The sequence below is a fragment of the Euprymna scolopes genome, chromosome 18, assembly GCF_053919585.1.
Source record: "Euprymna scolopes isolate OS-2025 chromosome 18, ASM5391958v1, whole genome shotgun sequence".
Taxonomy (NCBI): domain Eukaryota; kingdom Metazoa; phylum Mollusca; class Cephalopoda; order Sepiida; family Sepiolidae; genus Euprymna; species Euprymna scolopes.
The window spans coordinates 96,084,608-96,108,215 of NC_136499.1; the positions used below are offsets into that span (position 1 = coordinate 96,084,608).

A 23,608-nucleotide genomic window follows, 5' to 3' on the forward strand; every position below is an offset into this window, starting at 1 on the left:
ACAGATGACATACCAGCACTGCTAGAAGAAACCATCTTTTTACACTAGAACAAGCCAATTCTTAATGATTCAAGATGGCAGGCGATTTTGCAATACTGCTGTATCATCATCACTTACAATGGCAGTAGCCATACTCTTAATGATTCATAGTCATGTACGACTGCAAAGAAATGTTTTATTTTCTCAAAATAAAAACAGTTTTATATTACACATGAATCTGTCATTTTTTTTATGTCATTTATTTTTTACTTATTAAAATATATATGTATATCTATTTATTAGAGAATATCAGATATATATGTGCATATACGCATTCAGAAATAGATCAAACAGAAAACTCTTTTTATCTTAAGCACAAAGATCAATCATCAACTTACTAACACGCGTAGCTCAATATTTTGTTAAATAGAGCTGACTATATATATATATATATATATATATATATATATATATATATATGCATATATATATATATGTATTTTTGACGGTTTAAACTACTTTCAAAGCATATTATAAATACACAAAGGTATTATCGTTGACTAAAACTGTTTCAAGATAATGTTTATTTCAAGTTCTACAAAGGAAAAGAAAAATTTTCAAGGTCGGATCATCTTCAGAATATATATATATATATATATATATATATATATATATATATATATATATATATATTGTTTGAAATATAATTATCCACTGACATGTGTTTTGTCATCTATGACCCATCAGAGTGGCTGAATCTAGTGATATTTCAAAATTGGGATCCCATAAAAAGAAACCTAAACCTTTACCACTGGCCTATATTGCAAATTATGCAGATGTTATTTGTTTTTGATACTTTTGAAATGAATTTAATTTATACGTAAGTGCGAGTTGGGAATAATTTTCCCTTTTACCAATATATATACCAACTCTCTTCCTGATCTACATCAATGATCTCCTAAATCACATCCTAAGGTCATTTGTATACATTTATGCTGACGATACTATCATCTATGGCAACACTTCAAAATCAGTAAACGACCAAGTTCTCTCTGATTCTCTCTCCTCTGATCCTAATCATGTGGTGCAATGAGGAAAGAGGTGACTGGTTAATTTTAATGCATCTAAAACCAAGCTTCTATCTTTCCATCATCAATCAAAATGAATGGCTCTCATCTTGGAAGGCTCCATGTTTTGACAAACTTCTAGGTTTGACCTTTACTCCTGATCTGAGATGGAACACGTACATCAAATCCATTGCCAAGGCTGCTGGTAAAATGGTGGGATCATTCTACCGCCCCAGTAGATATCTCACTACTGATGCAATTCTCTAAGAGCCAAGTACATTCCACAAAAGAGACATTGCAAACCTGTCTCTACTTTATCGTTATTTTTATGGCAAGTGCTCATCTCAGCTCCAATCTATGCCCCCCCCCTGTTCTGACTTTCACAAAAAACACTCGTCTAGCTGAAACCACTATTAATAATTTCCCCCACTTTTTATCTGTGCCTAAACCAAAATGTAGATTCCACGAACAAAGCTTCTTTTAGAACTGCATGCCTGTGGAACTCTGTTCCGTTTTCCTGCTTTCCAATTGACTACAATATAGTTGTCTTCAAGTTCAACATAAACAAATTCTTGATGAGCCATCCCCTTAAGTAATCCAATTTACCAAATTTCCACTACTAACGATGACGACGACATGTTCCCCTTGATCACTATACATCCATTAACCCTTATCCTCGAGTGGCCTCCGGGCCTTGATAAGTGGTGACTCCTTTGTAAAAAAAAAAGTAAAAATAAAAAATAAGGTGTCAGCTGGGATGTTATCTGCTCCCTTGACGTGCCAGATATCCGATGGAAATTCGAGGACATAGTCCATCTGCCGAATTTCTCTGGGAGAATATTTGTCTGAGGAAAACTGTAAGGTGCCTAACAGAGGCTTGTGGTCCATGAGGATATAAAACTGCTGCCCTTCCAGGAGTTGACAAAAATGGCATAATGTGGAAAATGCAGCTAACTCTCTAGAAAATGTGCTGTAGCATTTTTTGTCTCTATTAATTTTGGGGGATAAGAAGGAAATGGGTTTCCAGTCAATGTCACATTTTTGTTGTAGGACCTTTCCAATCCCAATTGCAGACACATCCACTGCAAGGCACAGTTCATGGTTGGGTTGGATGTGAGACAATTTGACAGTCTCCTGCAACATAGACTTGATCTTGTTGAACGCTCCTACTGCATGCTCTGAAAGTGCAATGTCACAGTTCTTCACATTTGTAACCAAGTTTGTCAATGGCGTAAGTACTTGTGCACAGTGAGGGAAAAACCTATGGTAAAAATTTACTAGCCCTAAAAATTGGCACAGGTAGTAGCAGGAATAGGAAAATCCTAAATGGACTTGACTGTTTCTGGTAATGGGGAAATTCCTTCCTCTGATATATGGTGTCCCAAAAATGTGACTTCAGATTGACTAAAAACACATTTTAATGGATTTAGGACTACCCCATATTGTTTCAGGCATTTGAATACTTGATTTCATAGCCCAAAAGGAACTCGCAAAAACTTGAACATTCCGAATGGTGTGATGATAGCCATATTGGAAATGTGTTCGAGCAACACCGGTATTTAGTGATATACTCGGATTAAGTCCAATTTTAGCCATTGCTGTTGTGTCCTAGATGTGTGGTACTGGGTACCTATCTGGTTTAGTAATAACATTCAGTGTTCTGTAGTTCCCACATGCAAGCCATGTGTTAGGGCTTTTGCTGACTAGATGAAGCGGTGAAGCCTATTTGCTCTTTGAAGGGTAAATTATGCCTAACTTCATCATTTGCTGAAATTCATCCCTAGCAGCTGCTATCTTTTCCAGTGCTAAGTGCCTAGCTTTGTTTGGAACAGGCAGACCTTTCGTTTTGATATAGTGTATGATGGAGTGTGGCAAAACTTCCTTATGAAAGGAGGCTACAGAAATTGAAGGGTATTCCTTCAAGAGACTCAGGAAATCATTGTCCTAGTTTGCATGCACCACTGCTGGACATAATGGAATATCAGCCCTGACTACACCATACGCTGTAAAATGTGCTTCTGGATCTCTTAAACACTGGCCTATTATATCAACAACCCAGTCGAATGCTTGCAAGAAATCAGTACCTAAGATAGCACTGTCTACATCAGCCACTATAAAGATGTGGGTGAATGCCCTATGTAAGCCCAAATTGAGGTCCATACACCTCTCCCCATATGTGCATATTAACAAACCGTTCATGACTCGTAGTGTGAACTTACAGCGAGGAGATTTCTTGTCAGCTGCAGTCGCAGGACTGAGAGACACATGTGCCCCACTGTCCACTAAAAAGTATGTTTCCGAGATTTTATCTATCACATACAATAGGCGGCCAAAGCGAGATGCATAGACAGGATGCCGCAGTCTTCTGTCAGTTTAGGCATTTCTCGGGCTCTTATAGCTCCCAGGTGGGATACAAGAAATTGTTTTCTCTTTAAGGTAAGCCATGCAATGTCCTATGCCATGTTTTTCATGCAAGCTTTCAATCTCTTCTGCCCCTCCATTAGTTTTGATAGCAGCTTGTCCTTCTCTGATGTCTGAACACCAGCCACTGATAATGACTGTGTAGACATTATGTCAGCTATATGGGTGGCTATCTCGGTCAACTGTTTGACTGGCGTAAACTTATCCTTTGCAGCAATTGCCACCTTAATAGCAATGGATTCCATTGTCGGGTGCGTTGCAGCAGTCATGGCATCCTTTGGTGTTGTATCTATATCTATAGACCGCCTCTGCGATCGTGCCTTGTTTTCTTGCCATGATCCTCTTCATGCTTCAGTGGAATCGCTCTGCTATGCCATTGCCACTTGGTAAATACATACATACATCGGTTTCTGAGCTGGATCCCCCACTCATCTACGAAACGCCTGAACTCCCCACTGCAGAAGGCTGTGTCGTTGTCTGTGAGGATCTCTTCAGGCTGTCGCATTTCATAAAATATGGACTCCAATTCACGGATGACACTGGAGAAGTCCTGTCTTATTAATGGGTGCCAGATTGCAAACCTCGTCTGTCCACAATCAAGTGAGGAAGTGCTGGCTGTCATAACGGGTTATGTCCATACCCAGTCAGCTTCAAGTCGTGTCTAGTCCCAGCTGGCCTTTCTGCCATATAGCCAGGGTCAGGTGAATTAACTGGCATGTTTGGCATTCTTTGACCATCGCTTTCACTACACTTTTGGACACCGACGGATTGGTCAACTGCACAAAATAACATGTCCATCTCACTCCGGGTGCCCATTGTTGTGGTGTATCTTCCTGTTTTTGTCCGCCGCCTTAATAGAGGCAGCACATAGTAATGGTACTGGCTCAGCTTCCTTCTTCATGACATCATACCATCTCTGTGGTACACGAGTGAGCCTATCAGCAAGGTTGCAATTTGAAGTGATCAGTACTGCATCCACAGACTGTTACCAGCTTTTTTACTCCGTCTGATCAGCATCTCGGTAGCTGTGTTGGTGCACACCCTGGTTTTGCATGTCAGTGTGTCCGATATCCAGTGGTACATGCATAGCGAATCAGTGTGTATGCATAATTTCCTGACTTTCCACTGGAGTGCCAAGTTGATGCCTTTTATCACTGCATCGAGATTGCTAGGTTGATATGAGTAGCATCATTCACCGGTTACAATCAGCAAGTGTCCTCAATCGCAGCCCCATTCTTCTCCAACAGCACACCAATCGCCAGAGAGCTTGTATCCACCCACAAATTCAATTCGTCTCTCTGCATGCAGCAGTCTCCTTTGGTGAGGTCGTCCTGCTTTACATTTGCGATGGTCTCCTTCACCATGCGAACCAGCAGATCATCTGCTCTTTCATCATCCCAGCCTTTGGTGACTGTGCTTGTCCTCCTCTTTATGGCGCCTGTTGTGGTATGAGTCAATTCACGCACTGGTAGGTGCCCCCACAAGTTTTCTACAGGGAGAATACAGCTCGCATCGTGAAGACATCAAGCACTTCAGGAACTGCACTTCCGCACTCTCACTTCAAGATCCCTCGTTCCTGTCGAATGTTCAGGCCCAAGACATGGGCGTCATCCTCAAACCTCAGTCTGAAAGCATTTCTCCTTCACTGATCAAGAACTGTCACTTCTTGATTTGATTGCAAATCAAACCAAACTTGGCCATTTTGGACCTTACACATGATGACGACAATGTTTTTGTTCACATATATGTCATCAAGGTATGCCGATGTCTCCTCTATCTTCCTGTGACATTGATATAGACCTAAATGGTCAGAAGCACCTCGTCTAATTTCTGCTGTGGGAAGAGGTCGAAGCTGGCATCTTCTATGGGGTGCCACGTTCAGCCTGAAGCCTAGTGTAGTAGGGCAGAACCTTCTGCTGGCAAAGATCATCGTCTGAAATGGCTACATTATCTCGCTGATCAGGACCTGCAGATACGCTTTTCTTAGATCCAACAGGTACACATTGGAACGCTGCTGGCGCCACTCTTGGAGCTTGCTGGCATAAATATCAGCATCTGCTAGCAATGCATCAACATGCATGTTTAGTTTGTGGTAGACCATCACTGGCCTCACCTTTGCTTTGTTGTGCTGAGCAACTGTCATCAGCGGGATCAGGCCTTTGGGAGGTCCAAGTTTCTCATAGGGGTAGTGAATTAACCAGCCATCCTTGATCCATCCGTGGAGTTCCTCTTCATGCAGGCCTCATTTAGTTGGGCACATAGTACTCGGCTACTCCATTCTGCAATTTGGCTGGTTCTTGGTTTTCCGACCACTTCCATGTGGTGGTCTAAGCCTTCTGCTGCTGGTCAAATTCGACACCAAAGTCTGGCTGGTCAATCCTCAGTGCAGCGCATTATGTGAACACCACCTAGAGCTCTGATGGCATCATAGCCTAGAAGCCGGTCAAAGCACAGTGGTTTTTTTTAGCGTTACCAGCACTTTGACGTTCCAGTTCTTGTGTGAATGTTCACAGTGCCCACTCTATAACATATCTGTGTCTCTCCACTGATGGTGGTCATCCTGACATTCTTCTTCTTCCAAGTGCAGCAGAGGTCTGCGCAGACTATGGTGTGGAAGCACCCACCATCGAGGAGTGCTGAGCACAATGTCTCGTTGATATAGACCTAAATGGTCGGAAGCGCCTCATCTAATTTCGGCTGTGGGAAGAGGTTGATGCTGGCACCTTGTCCCCGACCCTGTTTCCTACACAATCCCAGACAATATGACCAGTCTCATTACACTAGTAGCAGTGAACAGCTGCCAGTCACCACCGGCAGTTTCTCACACTGTGACCCTGGTCATTGCACCTATAACATACGACTTCACCACGGGCCGGGCCCCTGAGATGGTCTATCATCATTCAGTGTGGACTGTGCAGCAGCGACTACCAGTTCTCTAATCTCATAGGTATTCTTCATTACGATCCTGGTCCGGTCTACCAGATCATTAAGGGACAACAAAGTTATGCTTGAGCTAGCTCACAGGAGTTGCTTTGATCCGGTTGGGAGCCCTGCCAGAAATTTGCATACCAAGGCTCACTCAAGCAGCACATCGACAACACAGAGTCAACTTTGTCAGCTTGGTTAGATACATGTCAACAGTTTCACCTGGACATAAGGTTCTTGCCTTAAATTGCTCCCAAGCAGTGGTGGGGTCGATAGCAAACGCCTTGTATAGTGCTGCCTTGATTCTCTCAGGACTAAGCTGTTGATACACTGTGAAAGCCCCGCCAGACAGACGTAGAGGATTCACGTGTTCAATGCTCTTCACGCCAGACAACAGGCAATGCAGTTCCACCCAGTCAAATACCAGGGTCGAGCCATTGAATTCTGGTATTAATTTTAGGTCGAACTTGTCCCCTATTAAGCTGAAATAGTTTGGAGTTAAATAGGCTGGTATTTTGGAGAAAAAAAATAAATAAATAAAATAAAAAAAATTCACAGATACATACAGTACATAAACACACATTTATTACGAATTGACAAACGTAAAGAATAAAGTAGTGTTACAATATAAAACAACAATAATTCTGTACTCTAGAAGTGGTTAAAATTCTACTCAGTCTCAAGTGGGCATAGTTTCCACGAGGGATAAAAATGTGAATTCTCTTGTCAAGGCCGGGACTTTGTGTGTCTGAGCGTGTCCCAAGGGAAGTAAGTCTCTGGTGTCTATCTTAACATGTGTTCTTTGCCCATATTCCCTACAGCATCTTCGGTGATCGGGAGATTTATAAAAAGGGAGGATAGAAGGTAATAACCTACTACGAACATTAAATTAGTATATCCATGTACTAATAATTTAATGTTCGTAGTATGTTATCACCCTCTATCTTACTTTTTAATAAATAAGATCTCCTGATTGAATGATTTTTAATCTAGAAACCGTGACACATGTATTGTGCTAAAATTCCATATACGGCAGCCATCTTTTCTTGTTTGTCCGCCCACGCATTAGTGGTTGGCTGTCATTGGTTTGAATTTGAATGTGTCAGGTGATTGACTTAGCGTGCTTTTGTATCATGCTTTCTCTTTCAGTCTAGACAGCGGCATCGGGATAGACTCAAAAACCCAGCGGCTCCCACTAGAGGGAGCTAAGACAATTCCTTCATGAACACCAAACAGTTGTTGAACGAAGGTCCACATCTCTACAAGCAGAAACTACTTATGCTGCTGAATATATCCTAATTGAGGATGACATTCAAGAACTGTTCTGCATGCTTATCTCTATCTATATAAATAATCTATCTTCTATCTATCTTCTTCTTCTATATAAATAAAATGAACTCATTTTTTCCCCTCCAACTTTGACCTTAATAGGATTAAAAATCATGACATTACATGCAAATGTAATGTATACAGACTGTAGCACATTATCTAAGGTTTGCTATAGGCCTATTACCTCTACAGTTTCTCGACAATGGTACATTCCTATATTTTTTCCGGTGAGAGTCCACTGCCAAAATCTCTTAGATTCAATGGAAGTTGCAACATCTTTTCTCTCTATTAGATTCCTCCTTTCCTCTCTCCCCATTTACACCGCAGCGGATGTGTCCACAGGGAACACTATGAGGAAACACCGGTTTGGAATCATACAAGGTTACTTATGCCTTTTTTTTTTTTTTTTTAAATCTTTTTTCCCTGATTTATGCTTTGTTTTTTCCATAATAAAATAGAAATAAAAAAATAAAAAATAAAAAACGCGAAAATGCAATTACTATTATTGTTTTCTTTTTGCTTTTTTTTTGTTAGTGTAGGATGCAATCTGCGAGACTAACCGGATTTTACTTCCGGTTTTAACGACTAACCGTGAAATCTAACTATGACCTTTATTTATTAGTACTTTCAATTCAACATTTATTTTTACACAAAGATTACAATGCAACGATATCACTTGCATTACACTTAAATTAAAATAAATAAATTCATTTAGAATTCGAGAAAACAAAAACATTCATTTAGAATTCAAGTGTGATGTGACTACTGAAACTAAATCAAAACAAACTTCACTGCGGAATTGATATTTGACCTAATTCACTTTTTAGTTAATTCATCACTTTTTTTTTTTTGGCGCTTTCACCTCAATGATTTGAGTTCAACCTCCTCCCCTCAAACTTTTTGGGGATTTTTCAAACACACGTTCATTTTTTTTAATTGTTTTTTTTTACATGATTTCTTTTTTAATAGTTTTAACATTGTTTGTTTTTATAATATTTATTTATGACTTCGCTTTGTTTTCATTTTACCCCCCCAACCACACACGCCTCTAAAAACCAGGGCAACGCCGGGTACACCCCACTAGTTTACCAAATATTGGATCTTATCTCAATTCATCTTGAGTCTCAAGGGGCTCACATTATGCCTAATTATAGGCGCCATCACTCCTGCCGAGTTTACAATGAACATTCATGAATCCTTATGAGGAACAACGAACTAACATTCCTACAATAGAAATTCAAACTAAAGGCTCCATGCGTATGGGGGCAAATCGGGCCATCGTTTTGCAAACGGACAATACCTAAACCAATAAACTTTCATTGCTGTTACATTTGAATAAATTTTGAGTTTGAAAGGTATGGCTTTTGTGTTTGTGGATTCTTTTGCCTCTGAAGGGAGGAAATTGAGATGTGAGAAATTTACTTTGGTATTAATATATAGATAACTAATGATATCTCAGAAAATGGGGGATTTTACCTGAAACCAGAATCGCCTCAAATTCTTAACTTTCGAAATTCTTTTCAACAAAATATTTTTGGATGATGAAAACAAAACTAGACAAAAGATTTTTTACGCATAATAAATATATCGTTTATGCAGTCATGTGTTAAAAAAAACAAAAAAAAAACATCACTGGCCATTGTCCTTATTTACTTACCTCTCTATGAGAACAGAGTCGGTCTTTAATGTGGAGAAAATCCAGCCCCCTTTCACCGAGTAAAAGCACCTCAGTTTGGAAGGATTTCTCCTTCACTGATCGAGAACTGTCCCTTCTTGATTTGATTTAAAAATTAAATTTAATTTTTAAAAATCCATAATCAATTAGCAACTTGTAAGGAATTAGCACCAAAACGATTTCAGTTAATGGAGACAGTTCCGAGTATTGATGGAGAATCTAGAGTCACTCCCGGAAATGACTGAAATAGTTTACAATTAGAAAACTAAAAATAAATGTCACTTGTTCAGTTTAATCAAGACATTAAAAAATGAAAACATCGTAAAAAAAAAAAAAAAAATTATGCTGTATATACCCATTATGCAAAAAAAAAAAAAAAAAAATTCAGTAAATATGAAGAATTACTCCGCCCTCGAAAATTCCTTTAAAATTACCACTCTTATAGGTTTTCGGAGTCACTGAAAACGAAATTAACATTTAAAATTACAGCAAACGAGTAGTTTCCAAGATATGAAGAAATGTTAGTTTTAAAAAAGTGGGGGATCACTTTTCTATAATAATTTAACGTAAAATTTTTCGGGGGGGGGGATTTTCTTTCCACCCTCGGAAAATCCTTTAAAATAACCACTCTTTTAAAATTCCAGGAAATAAGTAGTTTCCAAAATATGAAGAAATGCACTCACTTTATGGTCACATTTTTTAGTGGGGGGGGGGGGCTGCCGGTTTGTTTTTCGTTCTTTTTTTTAGAGGGGGATATTCATTCAATTATAGAACTTGTATAGTTTTTTAACAGGTGCTTATGCAGTGGTTACCACGGCACAACACTCCCCGCCCCTCCTCCACCGCCTCCCACCAAATGTAAACAGAATTTTTATAAAATATTAAACAGTTCTGCTCCGTTAATGTCGGCGCGTTACTTACGTTAAAACGGTTAATTAAACTGCATAAGCACCTGTTAAAAAACTATACAAGTTCTATAATTGAATATCCCCCTCCAAAAAAGAACGAAAACCAAACCGGCAGCCCCCCCCCCCCCAAAGAAAAAAGAAAATGGTGACCATAAAGTGAGTGCATTTTTTCATATCTTGAAAACTACTTGTTTCTTGGAATTTTAAACGCTTGTGGTAATTTTAAAGGATTTTCCGAGGGTGGAAAGAAAGCCCCCCCCCCAAAAAAAAATCGTGGCCACAAAATGGGTGCTCATTTTACGTTAAATTAATATAGAAATGTGATTCCGGGGGATCCCCTATTTTTTTTTAAACTAACATTTCTTCATATCTTGGAAACTACTCGTTTGCCGTAATTTTAAACGTTATTTTCGTTTTCAGCGACCCCGAAAACCTATTAGAGTGGTAATTTTAAGGGAATTTTCGAGGGTAGAGTAATTCTTCATATTTACCAAAAATTCACTTGGATCAAGTATTTTTTTAATTTTTTTTTACAGAGGAAAATCAAATTTTAATGAGAGCGATCGTATCCCGGCCATCTCGCCTATTTCGCGGACAAGGAGAGGTGCCTTTAAAACGAAAAAAGTTTTAAAAAAGGGTAAAATGAAAAAGGGATTAAAAAAGGACAGAGAAACTCAGTAGTAAGTAGTTTATTAAGTAAAAAAAATAAAATAAATAAATAAATAAAATATTTATCTAGGTATTTTTTTCTGTCCACGTTTCAAAATAATCTCGTCAAATTTTTACAAATTTTAAGCAGTGATGGAGTTATCTCCCTTGGCGCCCTCCCTCTTCGTCCGCCAAATGGGCAAGATGGCGGGACACGATATCGACCTTATTAAAATTTGATTTTCCTCTATAAAATAAAATAATTGATCAAATTAAGCTAAATTTTTTATGAGAACTTACAATATACGAGTAATTTGTTTTCAATATTTTCATCTTTTAATGTCTTTAACTAAACAAGTACTAAATAAATAAACAAATAAAAAGCCAGATGATTCTAAGCATGGGGTTTTTAAATTTAGTCCCTCAATTAAATAAAGTTGGAAAATCTTCAGAGATAAAGATCCTGTGTTTTTTTAGACGATTACATGTGGTTTTACGACCATGCCAGCCGGACTTAAGGTTAGTGGTAAAACCAATGTGGTCCCACCGACTTAAAAAGTTAGAATGACCCGGAAATTGTCCATCAATTCACGTTAAATTTGTTAAATTGATATACGAAACTGCAAGTGTTTTTTTTTTTTTTTGGGGGGGGGGGGTTCCTGCCAAATTTTTAAATATGCACACGGAATCACCTAAAAAGTAATATTAGTTTATTTCCGGATTGTGGGGTTCAGCCGAGGGTGGTAACTTTGTAAATTTTATGAATTCGCCCAATAAGCACCGTTGACCGTTGCATAGAATTTCAAGGAAATAACAAATAATTGAAAATAAAGATTGATCGGCGGACCTGAACGCGACCCCCCCCCCCATTTTAACCGGTATATTTGGTATATTTTTACGACCGAACCCAGCGTAGTATAACCGCAACCGGCGCACCCCCTCCCAATCAAGAACGGCTTTCGGAATAAACACCCCAAACCTCGGAAACTATACTATATATTAAAATATACTATAAAAATTAGAGGCGGGGGTGATTCTCGCCCAGAGGTCCGCAAAAAAACGTCGTGATTCAAAAGAAGTTTGACAACTAAAACAAGTTTTTCTTTTTTGTTTATTTTTATCCTTACCTTGTTTTCTGTTTTTATCCATATCGCATTTCTACACTGGAAAAACAAATTTCATTATTGTTTATAAAAGTTTTGTGTTTTCCATAGTTTTAGTACAACGAATGGGGAAAGTAAATCGCTTTTTACATCTGGTTTGCAAACCACAAACCAGTGTGCTAAGCTCCGTTCGACGACGTCCCACTTGTGACTATCGTAGTAAGTAATAAGTTTGAGTTGTCAATTTCCCCACGACGAAGACCGGATCTGACACAAGGTCGAGTTTTAATGTGGGGTTAGGTCACAAATCAGTCACTTGTATGAAGCCGAAGACTGGTTTCGCACAAGCGGACAGGACAGCAAAACGAAAAAGGTATCAAAAGATAAATATATAACAAATAAATGCTACCTAGATAAGATAAGATTTCTGTGTTTAACTTATTTTAAAGCGTTTTCGGTTCAAAAAAAAAAAAAAACCGCGTATTCACTCCGTTAACGAAAAATGCATGCATGCATGATGACTGCCATAATACCTCTGCACGGAGACCCAAAAATTGAAAAATAAACAAAATACTCGTAGAAATCTACCCAATAAATGTCACCGTGTTTTTCTACCAGTGTTTTACTTAATTTTCGATTTTTGATCGATTATCGAAACTCTCTAGATGACCGTGACCGTCTAATGTTAGCCATATTTTTCTTCTTATTCTAACTAAAGACTCAATACTATTTGTGTTTCAAAGTAAATAACGCTTTAAAATAAGTTTTAAAAAAAACAAACAAACTTATCCAAATATGTAAAAAAAAAAAAAAAAAAAAAAAAAAAGTAATTTATCTTGCCTTTGGTAACATTTATTTGTTATATATTCGCCCTCCCCCACACACTTTTTCGTTTTGTTATCTATATTGCAAAATGTCCGAACATTAACAACCTGTAAACACCGACAGGGATATTTACTTTTTGAGCACCACAGGAAGACTACCACCACCACGACTTGTGTGTGTGTGTGCTTTACGTCTACAGTTACCGATCATATCGCTAGGGATTTACCATTTTCGAATTAGAACGAACAACAACAACAAATTGGGTGAAAATGTAACATTCCACTAGTATTGTCAAATTCCACCTCAATAAGCAATACGTGTAAAACACTTTAGAATGTTGATAGCTTCTACAGAATTTGAACCAAAGTGATTTTTGATGAGTGGTGCTTGGTGCTATCTGTACTGTACTGACTGCTGTGCTTACTTCTTGGCCTATTACGAAAAAGATATTTACTTTCGTTTTATTTCATTTTAGTAAGAAAGATAACGAAATAGTAATTCGTTCTTACTAAAATAATGACAGGGTAAAATAGGTACGCATGGAAAAAAATGAAAGAATTACCAATAATTTTATTTGATTTTAGTAAGAAAGATAACGAAACATTTGAGTAAAAAAAGATAACGAAATTCTGTCTTAGCAAAATAATAACAGGGGAAAGACATCTTTTCTGGTAATAATGAAAACAAATTTCGTTTCATTTCGTTTACGAGTTCTGGTTTGGTGTTTAAGTTTGATGGACGCAGACGATATTTTCTTTTTTTAGCGGTGATTTGCCAAATCACCGCTAAAAAAATCGTCTGCTTTGCCTTGGCCAGGGTATTCCGATAGTCACATTTACCAGTTTTCTACATAGATGTGAAATTATTTTAAATTGGTATAAAATATTTTAGATTTCAGAGCTGAGGGATAATTTTCCATATAAATTTAAAGTAAAATGATCACCCAGCATCAATTTCATTAATTTTTTTTCTTTGCTTTAGTATTTTTTATTTATTTTCTTCAAACAGAATCTATACAAGTCAGGTGAAGGAATTAAGGAGCTGTTCTCGTTTACTATTTTCTGTTGCATGGGCAAACTAGTGTGTATGAAGTTTATTTAGGCATCGTTTCTGGCAGTGCTTGATGTAGAGCCAAAAGCATTCATCGGGGTAAAGAGCACATGCATTCAGAGGACAAGTGTTAGTACTTGTGTAGACGGGTGATCTTTAAACCGATGCATTTCGGGTGAAAACATTATTACTAGTGTTGAGACGATTAATCTGAATTGAAATTGGGAATCGGAAAAATCAGAACTTTTGGGGGGTATTGGAATCTGAAAAATTTGTGCCTATTTTCCGATGCCAAAAACAATTCTTTTAATTGGCTTTTTTATTTGATTTTCTATAAAGAAAAATATTCTACTACTGATAGTAATACTAAAATAGTGAATATCTATTGATTTTAAACTATTAGTAAAACTAAAATTGATGGATCATCCCCCACAAATGTATTTTTTACGTTTGAGAAAACATCTGCACATTTAGCATGTGTTTTTACCATAATCAGGAACAACAGCAACTGTATAGTTAAATATTTAGAGATTTATAAATAATCGGAATCAGTAATTGTATCGGAATCGGAAAAAATATTGGAATCGTCCCATCCCTAATTATTACGTACATGTGTGTCATGTTGAAATTAGTATAAATTCAAAAAATTACTAAAAATGATCCAGTAGAAGATGTGCTAGCTGTATTTAAAAATAAAATCATCCACAATTACGTTGTTTAAAAATGGTGGGCCTTAATTTAAGTTAATTGAAGTCAAGGGAGATAAATCAATTTGTCATACTGAATTGGTCGCACAAAAGCGTACAATGAAATTTGATGATTCAATAAATTCTATTTTTACTTACAATTATTTTTCCACTGGATCATTTTTCGGGACTTTTGGAATCTATATAAATTTTGACATGACACGTAAGTATGTAATAATGTTTTCACCTGAAATGTGTTGCTTTAAAAGATTACCAATCTACAGAAGCACCCGCGTGTTTACAGATCACAAAACCAAATTGTTTTAATGTTATGTAGAGAATTCACTACTTTATGGAAATTCTCAGCCAAAAACAAACACAAATTATATCACGAGACAAGTATCAGAACTGTAGTAGTTTAAAAAAAAAAATGATTGGTAAAAATCACCGACCTTCCCTACAAAAAATGATACTCTTGTCAAAAAAGATAATTTTAAAAAATGGTTGATAAAAACGACTGTCTATCCCTACAAAAAAATGATATATTTCTCAAAAAAGATATTTAAAAAAAAATAAATGATTGGTAAAAACCACTCGCCTACCTCTACAAAATATGATACTCTTATAAAAAAAAAAATATTAAAAAATGGTTGATAAAAACTACTGGTCTTCCCTTTCAAAAAAGATTTTAAAAAAAAATGGTTGATAAAAACGACTGTAAAAATGGTTGATAAAAACGCCTATAAAAATGAGATTCTTGTCACAAAAGATATTAAAAAAAAAAAAAGTTGGTAAAAACGACTGGTCTAACCTTTCAAAAAAATAGTTAAAAAAATGGTTGGTAAAAACGACTAGTCTACCCTTACAAAACAATGATACTTTTCTCAAAAAGGATAAATAAATAATGATTGTACTTTGCAGCAACCTACAAAATCTTTGCTGCAGCACTAAAATTTGTCATAAGAGGAGTTCTCCTTGTATATCCATGTAAACTCAAAAAGAAAACTGGTGGAATTCCTCTTCACTAACACCGTAATTCACACCAACCGATTTCAATAGTCCTGCAAGGAAAACTGATAGAACTCCACTTTACTTGACCACAACAATAACTTTCAGCTCTGAATTTTGCCCTCAGCTGTGAAGCATTCAGCTATTTGTCCTCCCTGATTAGTCTTTCTTAAAGCTACTCCACTCATATGCAGATATAAAAAGAATTCCTCTACAAACTAAAGTTTTTCACACCTTTTTCTTTCCCCCGTCTCTTGCATCTGACACGTCAAATAGATACACTGCTGCTTGTGCAAGTAGTTTCTTCTCTTCCAATCCAATAACACTGTTCAACCTTTTCATTTTCCATCATATGGGCAACTAAGGCCTGAACGTTGAACAGTAACTAAGATACAAGTAATTGCCACAGTTGAACACTGTCGGCTGGCGCATCCTCCATGAATTCCTTCATATGACGAAAGAACTGGCTGGGTAACCAATCCCTGAGCATTCACGAGTGTTTGAATATAGTAATCCACTGACAATGGTATACATCAAAGAACCTTGTTCTTTCATGCTGTCATATGAGATTCCCGGCTGTGAATCTTTAATAAGATCCTTCCTGATTACCTTTAATAAAGCTGGGATTATGCTTAACAACAGATTAGAGAACTTATCGTTCAAGCTCCTCGACTTAACACTTTTAGGCAACATGAATTGAAACAAATAGATTGAGGACATTGCCAAGGCTGCTACAAAGAAGATAGACTCCCTCTAACGTGCTAGAAAACTATCCACACCTAACAGTATCCTATATTTCTACAAAGCCATCATTCACACATGCATGGAATATTGTTGCCACATCTGTGCTGTTGCATCTACCACTAGTGTCTTGCTCTTAGACATAGTCCAAAAAAGAGTCTATCTAATAGGGTCTGCAATACCAACCAACTCCTGTCCCATCACTATAAGTTTGCATCCTTGTGCCTGTTTTACAAGTACTTTAATGAAGTGTGCTCTGTTGAACGCGTACCACTTGTTTCCTCCTCAATGTAAGTACTCCCAACTCCCAACTAATCCAACAAACAGTAAAATCCCACCCCTTCACTTAAAGGTCCCTAGATGCCAGAAAACTATCTATTCGAATAATTTCTTCGATCAAACTACTAGACTTTGGGATTCTCTCTCTGTTTGCTGCTTCTCTGACTACACTAACGTGCAGAAGTTTAAATGTAATGTGAACAAACATCTTACTGCTCAACTTCCTTCTTCAGCGCCCCTGAAGTCATGTTTCCACATGGTAGACTCTTATGTCGAAGGGGCGATATACCCTTCCTAGGGTGAATAAGAACATAAAAATTAAAAAAAAAAAAAAAAAGAGTAAGCTACTTCGACTCTGAAGCAATTTCATGGGTGGTCAAATATGCCTTTATCAGTGCAAACTACATGCAAACATAACTGACAACTGAACTACTGCTTTTGCTTGTAATGGTGTAATTGTAACAGTTGCATGAGATACCTGTTTTGTTTGTGTGTGCAGTATCTTGTGTTATGCTGAGTTCTGTTTTGCTGCTCTTTTTTTTTTTTTCAGTTTTACTTCAGTTGTCAAAAATCAAGGGGGGGGCCCATTTCTGGTGGCTAACACTTCATTTCCACATGAGATACATAGATATTCGAGTATTTCATTAAAGCTTTCCTTTACATTTCAAACACGGAGTTAGTAAATAAACTAGGAACATAATTTTCCTCTCCCTAATCGAACATCTTAATATGTTCGAGTGTATTTTTCTTGTGGTTTCTTAATGTACTTGATTCCAGGACAACAAGTGAAGCATGCATGGTCCCCCGTGTGTGCACAGTGAATGAGGCATAAAAAAAAATGATTAAGTTCAGCATTTGCCCCCCCCCTCCTCATTAAGCCCCCAAAAGTCCCCAGAGGATGTCAAATCCTGGTGAAAATAAAGAAACGGTCCAGTTTTAGGCCTTAACATATGTAAATTTGAGTTCTGTACTATGCAAAAAAAGAAATGACTAAGTTCATCATGTGGTCACCCCCACCCCCACCAGCACCAAAAGTCGCTAAGGCCTTAACATATTTAAATTTGCATTCAGCACCATGCAAAACTGCTAAATAGACATACACAGAAAATTTTGGACAAATGTGATAAAATAGTCCCAAAAATGGAGTGTTTTTATTAGCCCTAAAAGAGCCCCTGTGGCACACCCAAGAGTTATTGCGAAGTATAGACAAAGAAAATTATGTAGAAATCAGTTAGTTACAGCTTTTCAGAAAGTTTTATAAAAATCCAAGCCATCAATTTTTTTTAATAAGCACAAAAGTGTCAATTTTAGCCATTTGAACCCGAAAGACACCCCTAGGGAGGGAAACCGGAGTTTTCCCAGAAAATCCGTTCTGTTACTTTTTTACTCATATCATGTTTAATGTTTGTGCAAAACTTTTACAAATTCCAAGGCATAGTTATTAAGAAAAGTGTGGACCGACGAACAGACAAACAGACAAGGGTGAATTTACACGTCCACCCTCCTTTTGTCGGGGGCCCAAAAATTCATGTAGTTTGGTGGATTATCCAGCTTCATGTTACTTGCCATAACATCATTTGGAGAAGGTGCATCGTTCCTCATGGGTTATTCATACTGAGGAGATCATATTTGGGCCGCAAATACTAGGAGATTTTGAATATTTATTCAGGGTTTAAAAAAGACACTCTCATGCCAGGTTGACCTAACAAACCCCTTAGGCTCTCAAGGATAATGTCTAAAAGGCTGTACTTATATAATTATGTAAGCATTAGGACACCTGTGTGAAGGTGCAACTCCAATTCCCATTCAGAGAGTTGTTGAAAAATATTATTCTGTTCCCAAGTAGATTTTGTCACAACAAAACATACTATCCTACTCTCATTTTTTGCTAGAAGCGGGCAGGCAAGAATGAAACTCTTTGATACTGCCATATAGCTCAGACGGCTATATGCAACAATCAAGCTGTGAGCGAAAGGACATCATGGTAAGGAAAAAGAAGACTATAAAAAGGAGAGAACACATTCGAGAATATTAGAGACATGGATGACGTTCGAGAGAACATTCAAGAAGACCATCACATGGGTGATGTCACAGGCGTAATGAGACGTCACCTGTGGCAAGAGAATGAGAAAATATTAGTTGTTGTACAACAAAAAAAGCGAGTTGAAGTTCTTTTCTATTCTTTGTCTGCTTTGTAGGTGAGGCTATAATGTGTTGGGTAACTGTTGCGGTTTAAATGTTGAAACAATGGGAAGGCTTGGAAACAGTAAAATGAAATATATATTAATAGAAAATACAGAAACGTATATTGGTCGAGTGGGACTCTGCTCAACTGGAAGGACGAAGTAAGGTTACAACTCAGTCTATGGTCCAGACTGCTTGATTGCAGAAACTGGTTGCCAGAAATGACGTCAGGAATAGTCCATCGTCAGAATCTGTAGAGGTGCCACCCCAACAGTAATGTTACAATACCACATTTTGTTTTTGACAAAAGCCACTTGATTTCAAACCTGTTTGATTGATGCTGGAAGAGACAACAGTCGAAGGATTTGAGTGCTGTGGCCAATTTCTTTTACTCTCATCATTCACTATATGCGGGTGGAAAATAAGGCCCACAGTGTGCTCTTTCTCAACAACTGCTCCTTTGCCATCATGACAGCTGATATTTTTTTACCACTATAGAGAAGCAAAATAGAACTCAGCATAACACAAGATAGTTCACATACAAACATAACAGATATGTCGTGCAGCTGCAATTTGGCCAAGATCAAAGTGTAGTATCTGTTCCGGCAGATACTGCAAGCTATGACTAGCAAAGACCAGATGTGGGGGCAACCCCACATGTCTGACCTTTAACCAGCTCCCATTTCCCACCTCTCGGGAGCTGGTCCCCTTTTTCCCTTCCCCCTCCCTTCACTCCTCACATTAAAAATTGGCCTTGTGCCTAATTTGCTCGGTGGGGGAGCAAATAAATACCATCTGTTCCGGCAGATACTGCAAGCTATGACTAGCTATGACTAGCAAAGACCAGATGTGGGGGCAACCCCACATGCCTGACCTTTAACCAGCTCCCATTTCCCACCTCTCGGGAGCTGGTCCCCTTTTTCCCTTCCCCCTCCCTTCACTCCTCACATTAAAAATTGGCCTTGTGCCTAATTTGCTCGGTGGGGGAGCAAATAAATACCATCTGTTCCGGCAGATACTGCAAGCAAAGACCATATGTGGGGGCGACCCCACATATAAGACCTTGGTCAATGTAGGGGCAACCCTTCATACCAATTGTCACTATCCAGCTCCCCTACTCCCCGGGGAGTTGGTCCACATTTCCCCTTCACTCCTCACATTAAAAATCGGCCTTGTGCCTAATTTGCTCGGTGGGGGAGCAAATAAATACCATCTGTTCCGGCAGATGCTGCAGGCTATGACTAGCTATGACTGGCAAAGACCAGATGTGGGGGCAGCCCCACATGCCTAACCATTAACCAGCTCCCATTTCCCACCTCTCGGGAGCTGGTCCCCTTTTTCCCTTCCCCCTCCCTTCACTCCTCACATTAAAAATCGGCCTTGTGCCTAATTTGCTCGGTGGGGGAGCAAATAAATACCATCTGTTCCGGCAGATACTGCACTTAAGATAATTTGTACCAGTCAATGGAGGGGAAACCCTCTATACTGGGACAATTATTATTTTTGGTAACCAGAGTGACCCCTTTTAGGGGAGCTGGTTTTTACCTCACATTAAAAACGGCCTTGTGCCTAATTTGCTCAGTGGGGGAGCAAATAAATACCATCTGTTCCGGCAGATACTGCACTTAAGATAATTTGTACCAGTCAATGGAGGGGAAACCCTCTATACTGGGACAATTATTATTTTTGGTAACCAGAGTGCCCCCTTTTTGCCTACTTTAAGGGGAGCTGGTTTTTACCTCACATTAAAAACGGCCTTGTGCCTAATTTGCTCAGTGGGGGAGTAAATAAATACCATCTGTTCCGGCAGATACTGCAAGCTATGACTAGCTATGACTAGCTATGACTAGCAAAGACCAGATGTGGGGGCAACCCCACATGCCTGACCATTAACCAGCTCCCATTTCCCACCTCTCGGGAGCTGGTCCCCTTTTTCCCTTCCCCCTCCCTTCACTCCTCACATTAAAAATCGGCCTTGTGCCTAATTTGCTCGGTGGGGGAGCAAATAAACACCATCTGTTCCGGCAGATGCTGCACTTAAGATAATTTGTACCAGTCAATGGAGGGGAAACCCTCTATACTGGGACAATTATTATTTTTGGTAACCAGAGTGCCCCCTTTTTGCCTACTTTTAGGGGAGCTGGTTTTTACCTCACATTAAAAACGGCCTTGTGCCTAATTTGCTCAGTGGGGGAGCAAATAAATACCATCTGTTCTTCAGATGCTGCAAGCTATGACTAGCAAAGACCAGCTATGACTAGCAAAGACCAGATGTGGGGGCAACCCTACATGCCTGACCATTAACCAGCTCCCATTTCCCACCTCTCGGGAGCTGGTCCCCTTTTTCCCTTCCCCCTCCCTTCACTCCTCACATTAAAAATCGGCCTTGTGCCTAATTTGCTCGGTGGGGGAGCAAATAAATACCATCTGTTCTTCAGATGCTGCACTTCCATTTCTTGTTCTCTTTCAGTGGAATAGAAATCCTTCACAACTGAGACAATTCTGGTACTCATGCAGAGAGTGATCCGTGCTGAAATAATAACATTATTTAAAAAGCCATTCTTAACATGGGGAAGGGAGGGTGTTTTGTACCTATTCTGTACTTTAACCTTATAATTGAATAAAAAAAAACATCATAAAACTTTAATCAATCATCGAAATACGATTTAAAAAATAGCGCAGATCACTCTCTGCATTAGCATCACAATTTTTAATTTTTGTACCTTTTCTCCACGTTAAAAAACGACCGTGGTGTCTAACTCTGTCCCATGGGGAGGTATTGTAAATAGGTACAATTACATCACAAACATAAGCATCTTTCAATCCCAGCTTTTGCCAGTTATGTTTGCATGTAGTTTGCACTGATGACCAAAGAGGCAGATAACTCAAGTGTGTTTTTTCTTTTAAGATAACAGTTTCAGGGACAGAATTAGCAAGTTGTAATAATTCATAGGTAATCAAAAGCCAATAAAAAAATATTTTACGATTTTCTATTAAGAATTATCTGCCTTTATGATTTATTGCTATCACTATCTTTCTGTATTTAATATGTATAATTAAAAGTGCAGTTTACTGTTTTTCATATTTAGTGTCATTTATTTATTTATAAAAAAACTTTCATTTATTTCCTTAGAAGGATGAACACAAGGTTAGATGGGTTTGAAAAGCTAGCATACTATAGAGAGTGCACTCTGGCCTACAAATATGCCTGAGCAGCCTCGGCTGCATTCCCCCGTAATTAGCAATAAATTAACCCTTTCTAAAAGAGAGAAGACAAAGCTTATATATATATATATAAATATTATATATATATATATATATATAGAGAGAGAGAGAGAAATACTGAACACATTTCACTATAAATAAGAAACTGAATATCATATTAACATATAAAAAAAAATCGACAATAGGAAAAACTAGAGAGTTGCACCTTTTTCTATTATTTCAGTGTATGTGTGTATGCGTGTCTTTTCATGTGTAATTATATTTGTATCTATGTGTGTAATTGTGCGTGCAAAATCTAACCTTTAAATTTCTGTGTGATATTTTTTTCCCCATCCTGTAAGAAATGGTTTTGCGTTTGAAGGCCCTCCATATTCATTCCATTTGCGTTTAAGTATTTGTCCTTGTCTTGTTTTGTGTTACTAAAGCAAAACAGAAGCAAAAGAAAACATTAAAAATAAAAAAGAACTAAACATTCATTGCTGTCCAGTTCTTAAAATGCAACCTACTTCAGAGAAAGTCAAAAGTTTATTACTTACATCCTGGATGAGGATTTCGGAATTTCCCAGATTAAAAATAGAATAAATTTCTTGGAAGAAAGTTATAAGTATTTTTATCTGCAGATTGCCAAGGATATATAATCGTTTCTTTTCCTTCCTGTTTCTCTCTCTTTTCTATTTTCCTCTTTCTTCTCTTTTTTCTCTTCTTCACTCCCTTCTCTACCTTCCCCCCCTCTTCTCTGTCATCTCTCTTCCTTTCTATGTTCTCTTGCCCCAGTGCCCTATCTCTTACCTATCCTCCTCCTCTTACCTTTTTTCTCTTTCATTCCTCTCTCTCTTTTTCTCTCTTCCCTTCTCTCTTTCTCTGTTAAAAAAAAAAACATTGTGATGTCATAATAGACTATCTTCCACTCTCTCTCTTTTCTGTTTGTGTAGAACTCTGTTTAATTATCCCCCACCCCCAATAAAGTCAAATTCTTTTTTTTATGATGGTAGCGTCAGTGGCAACATGATACTAATGTCAAAGCAATTCCTTGCAGGGCCAAACATGGTGGACAGGTTTCACATCAAATAGTATTTTGGCGCAATCCAACTAACAGGGCTCCAGTGAAAATCCAGAAGCTCTCACAAAAGCCTTAGAAGGAATTGATACAATTGCAAGGACATTGTCATTTGTTTGATCAAGTTTTCCTGCCTTTTTTATGAATAGGTGTCACGAGCATCCTGTGTAATAAATTGCGAACAGACGGGCTTACCTGACAAACGCTCGAGGTGTGCACTCTGCAAAGCGGGCACATCCAAAGAAAAATGGCAAGATGGCGGCGGCCGGTTAATATTGCCAAGTAATCACGCAAAATCTCGTGTTCTCTCGCACACACGAGAGTTCAGCTTAGCATAAAAACGGGTCACTGTGAGCAAGAAGGGAGAAGGAAAAACATAGTCAAGACAAAGACGACGCTTCTGACGACTGAGAAGAAGAAAAAGAGCAAGAAGTAGAAGATGAAGAAGAGAATGATACATGAGAAGACGAGGTGTGTGCGGTTTTGAGTAAATCGAAA

General features: G+C 38.2%; 1 protein-coding gene across 3 annotated transcripts in view; it reads right to left on the reverse strand.

The window, feature by feature from the left end:
• Positions 1 to 22,585, reverse strand: part of LOC145297691 (leucine-rich repeat serine/threonine-protein kinase 1-like) — a 171,855-nt gene extending 149,270 nt beyond the window's left edge. The window contains exon 1 of one of the 3 annotated variants that reach the window (XM_080143889.1): positions 22,354 to 22,585. In XM_080143889.1, coding sequence (XP_080000015.1) covers positions 22,354 to 22,429 — 76 coding nt within the window. In that variant the 5' untranslated portion in view covers positions 22,430 to 22,585. Of the gene's footprint in view, positions 1 to 12,079; positions 13,300 to 22,353 lie in introns of those variants that run through there. The other 2 variants (XM_080143888.1, XM_080143890.1) reach the window with 2 other exon arrangements.
• Positions 22,586 to 23,608: the final 1,023 nt, after the last annotated feature.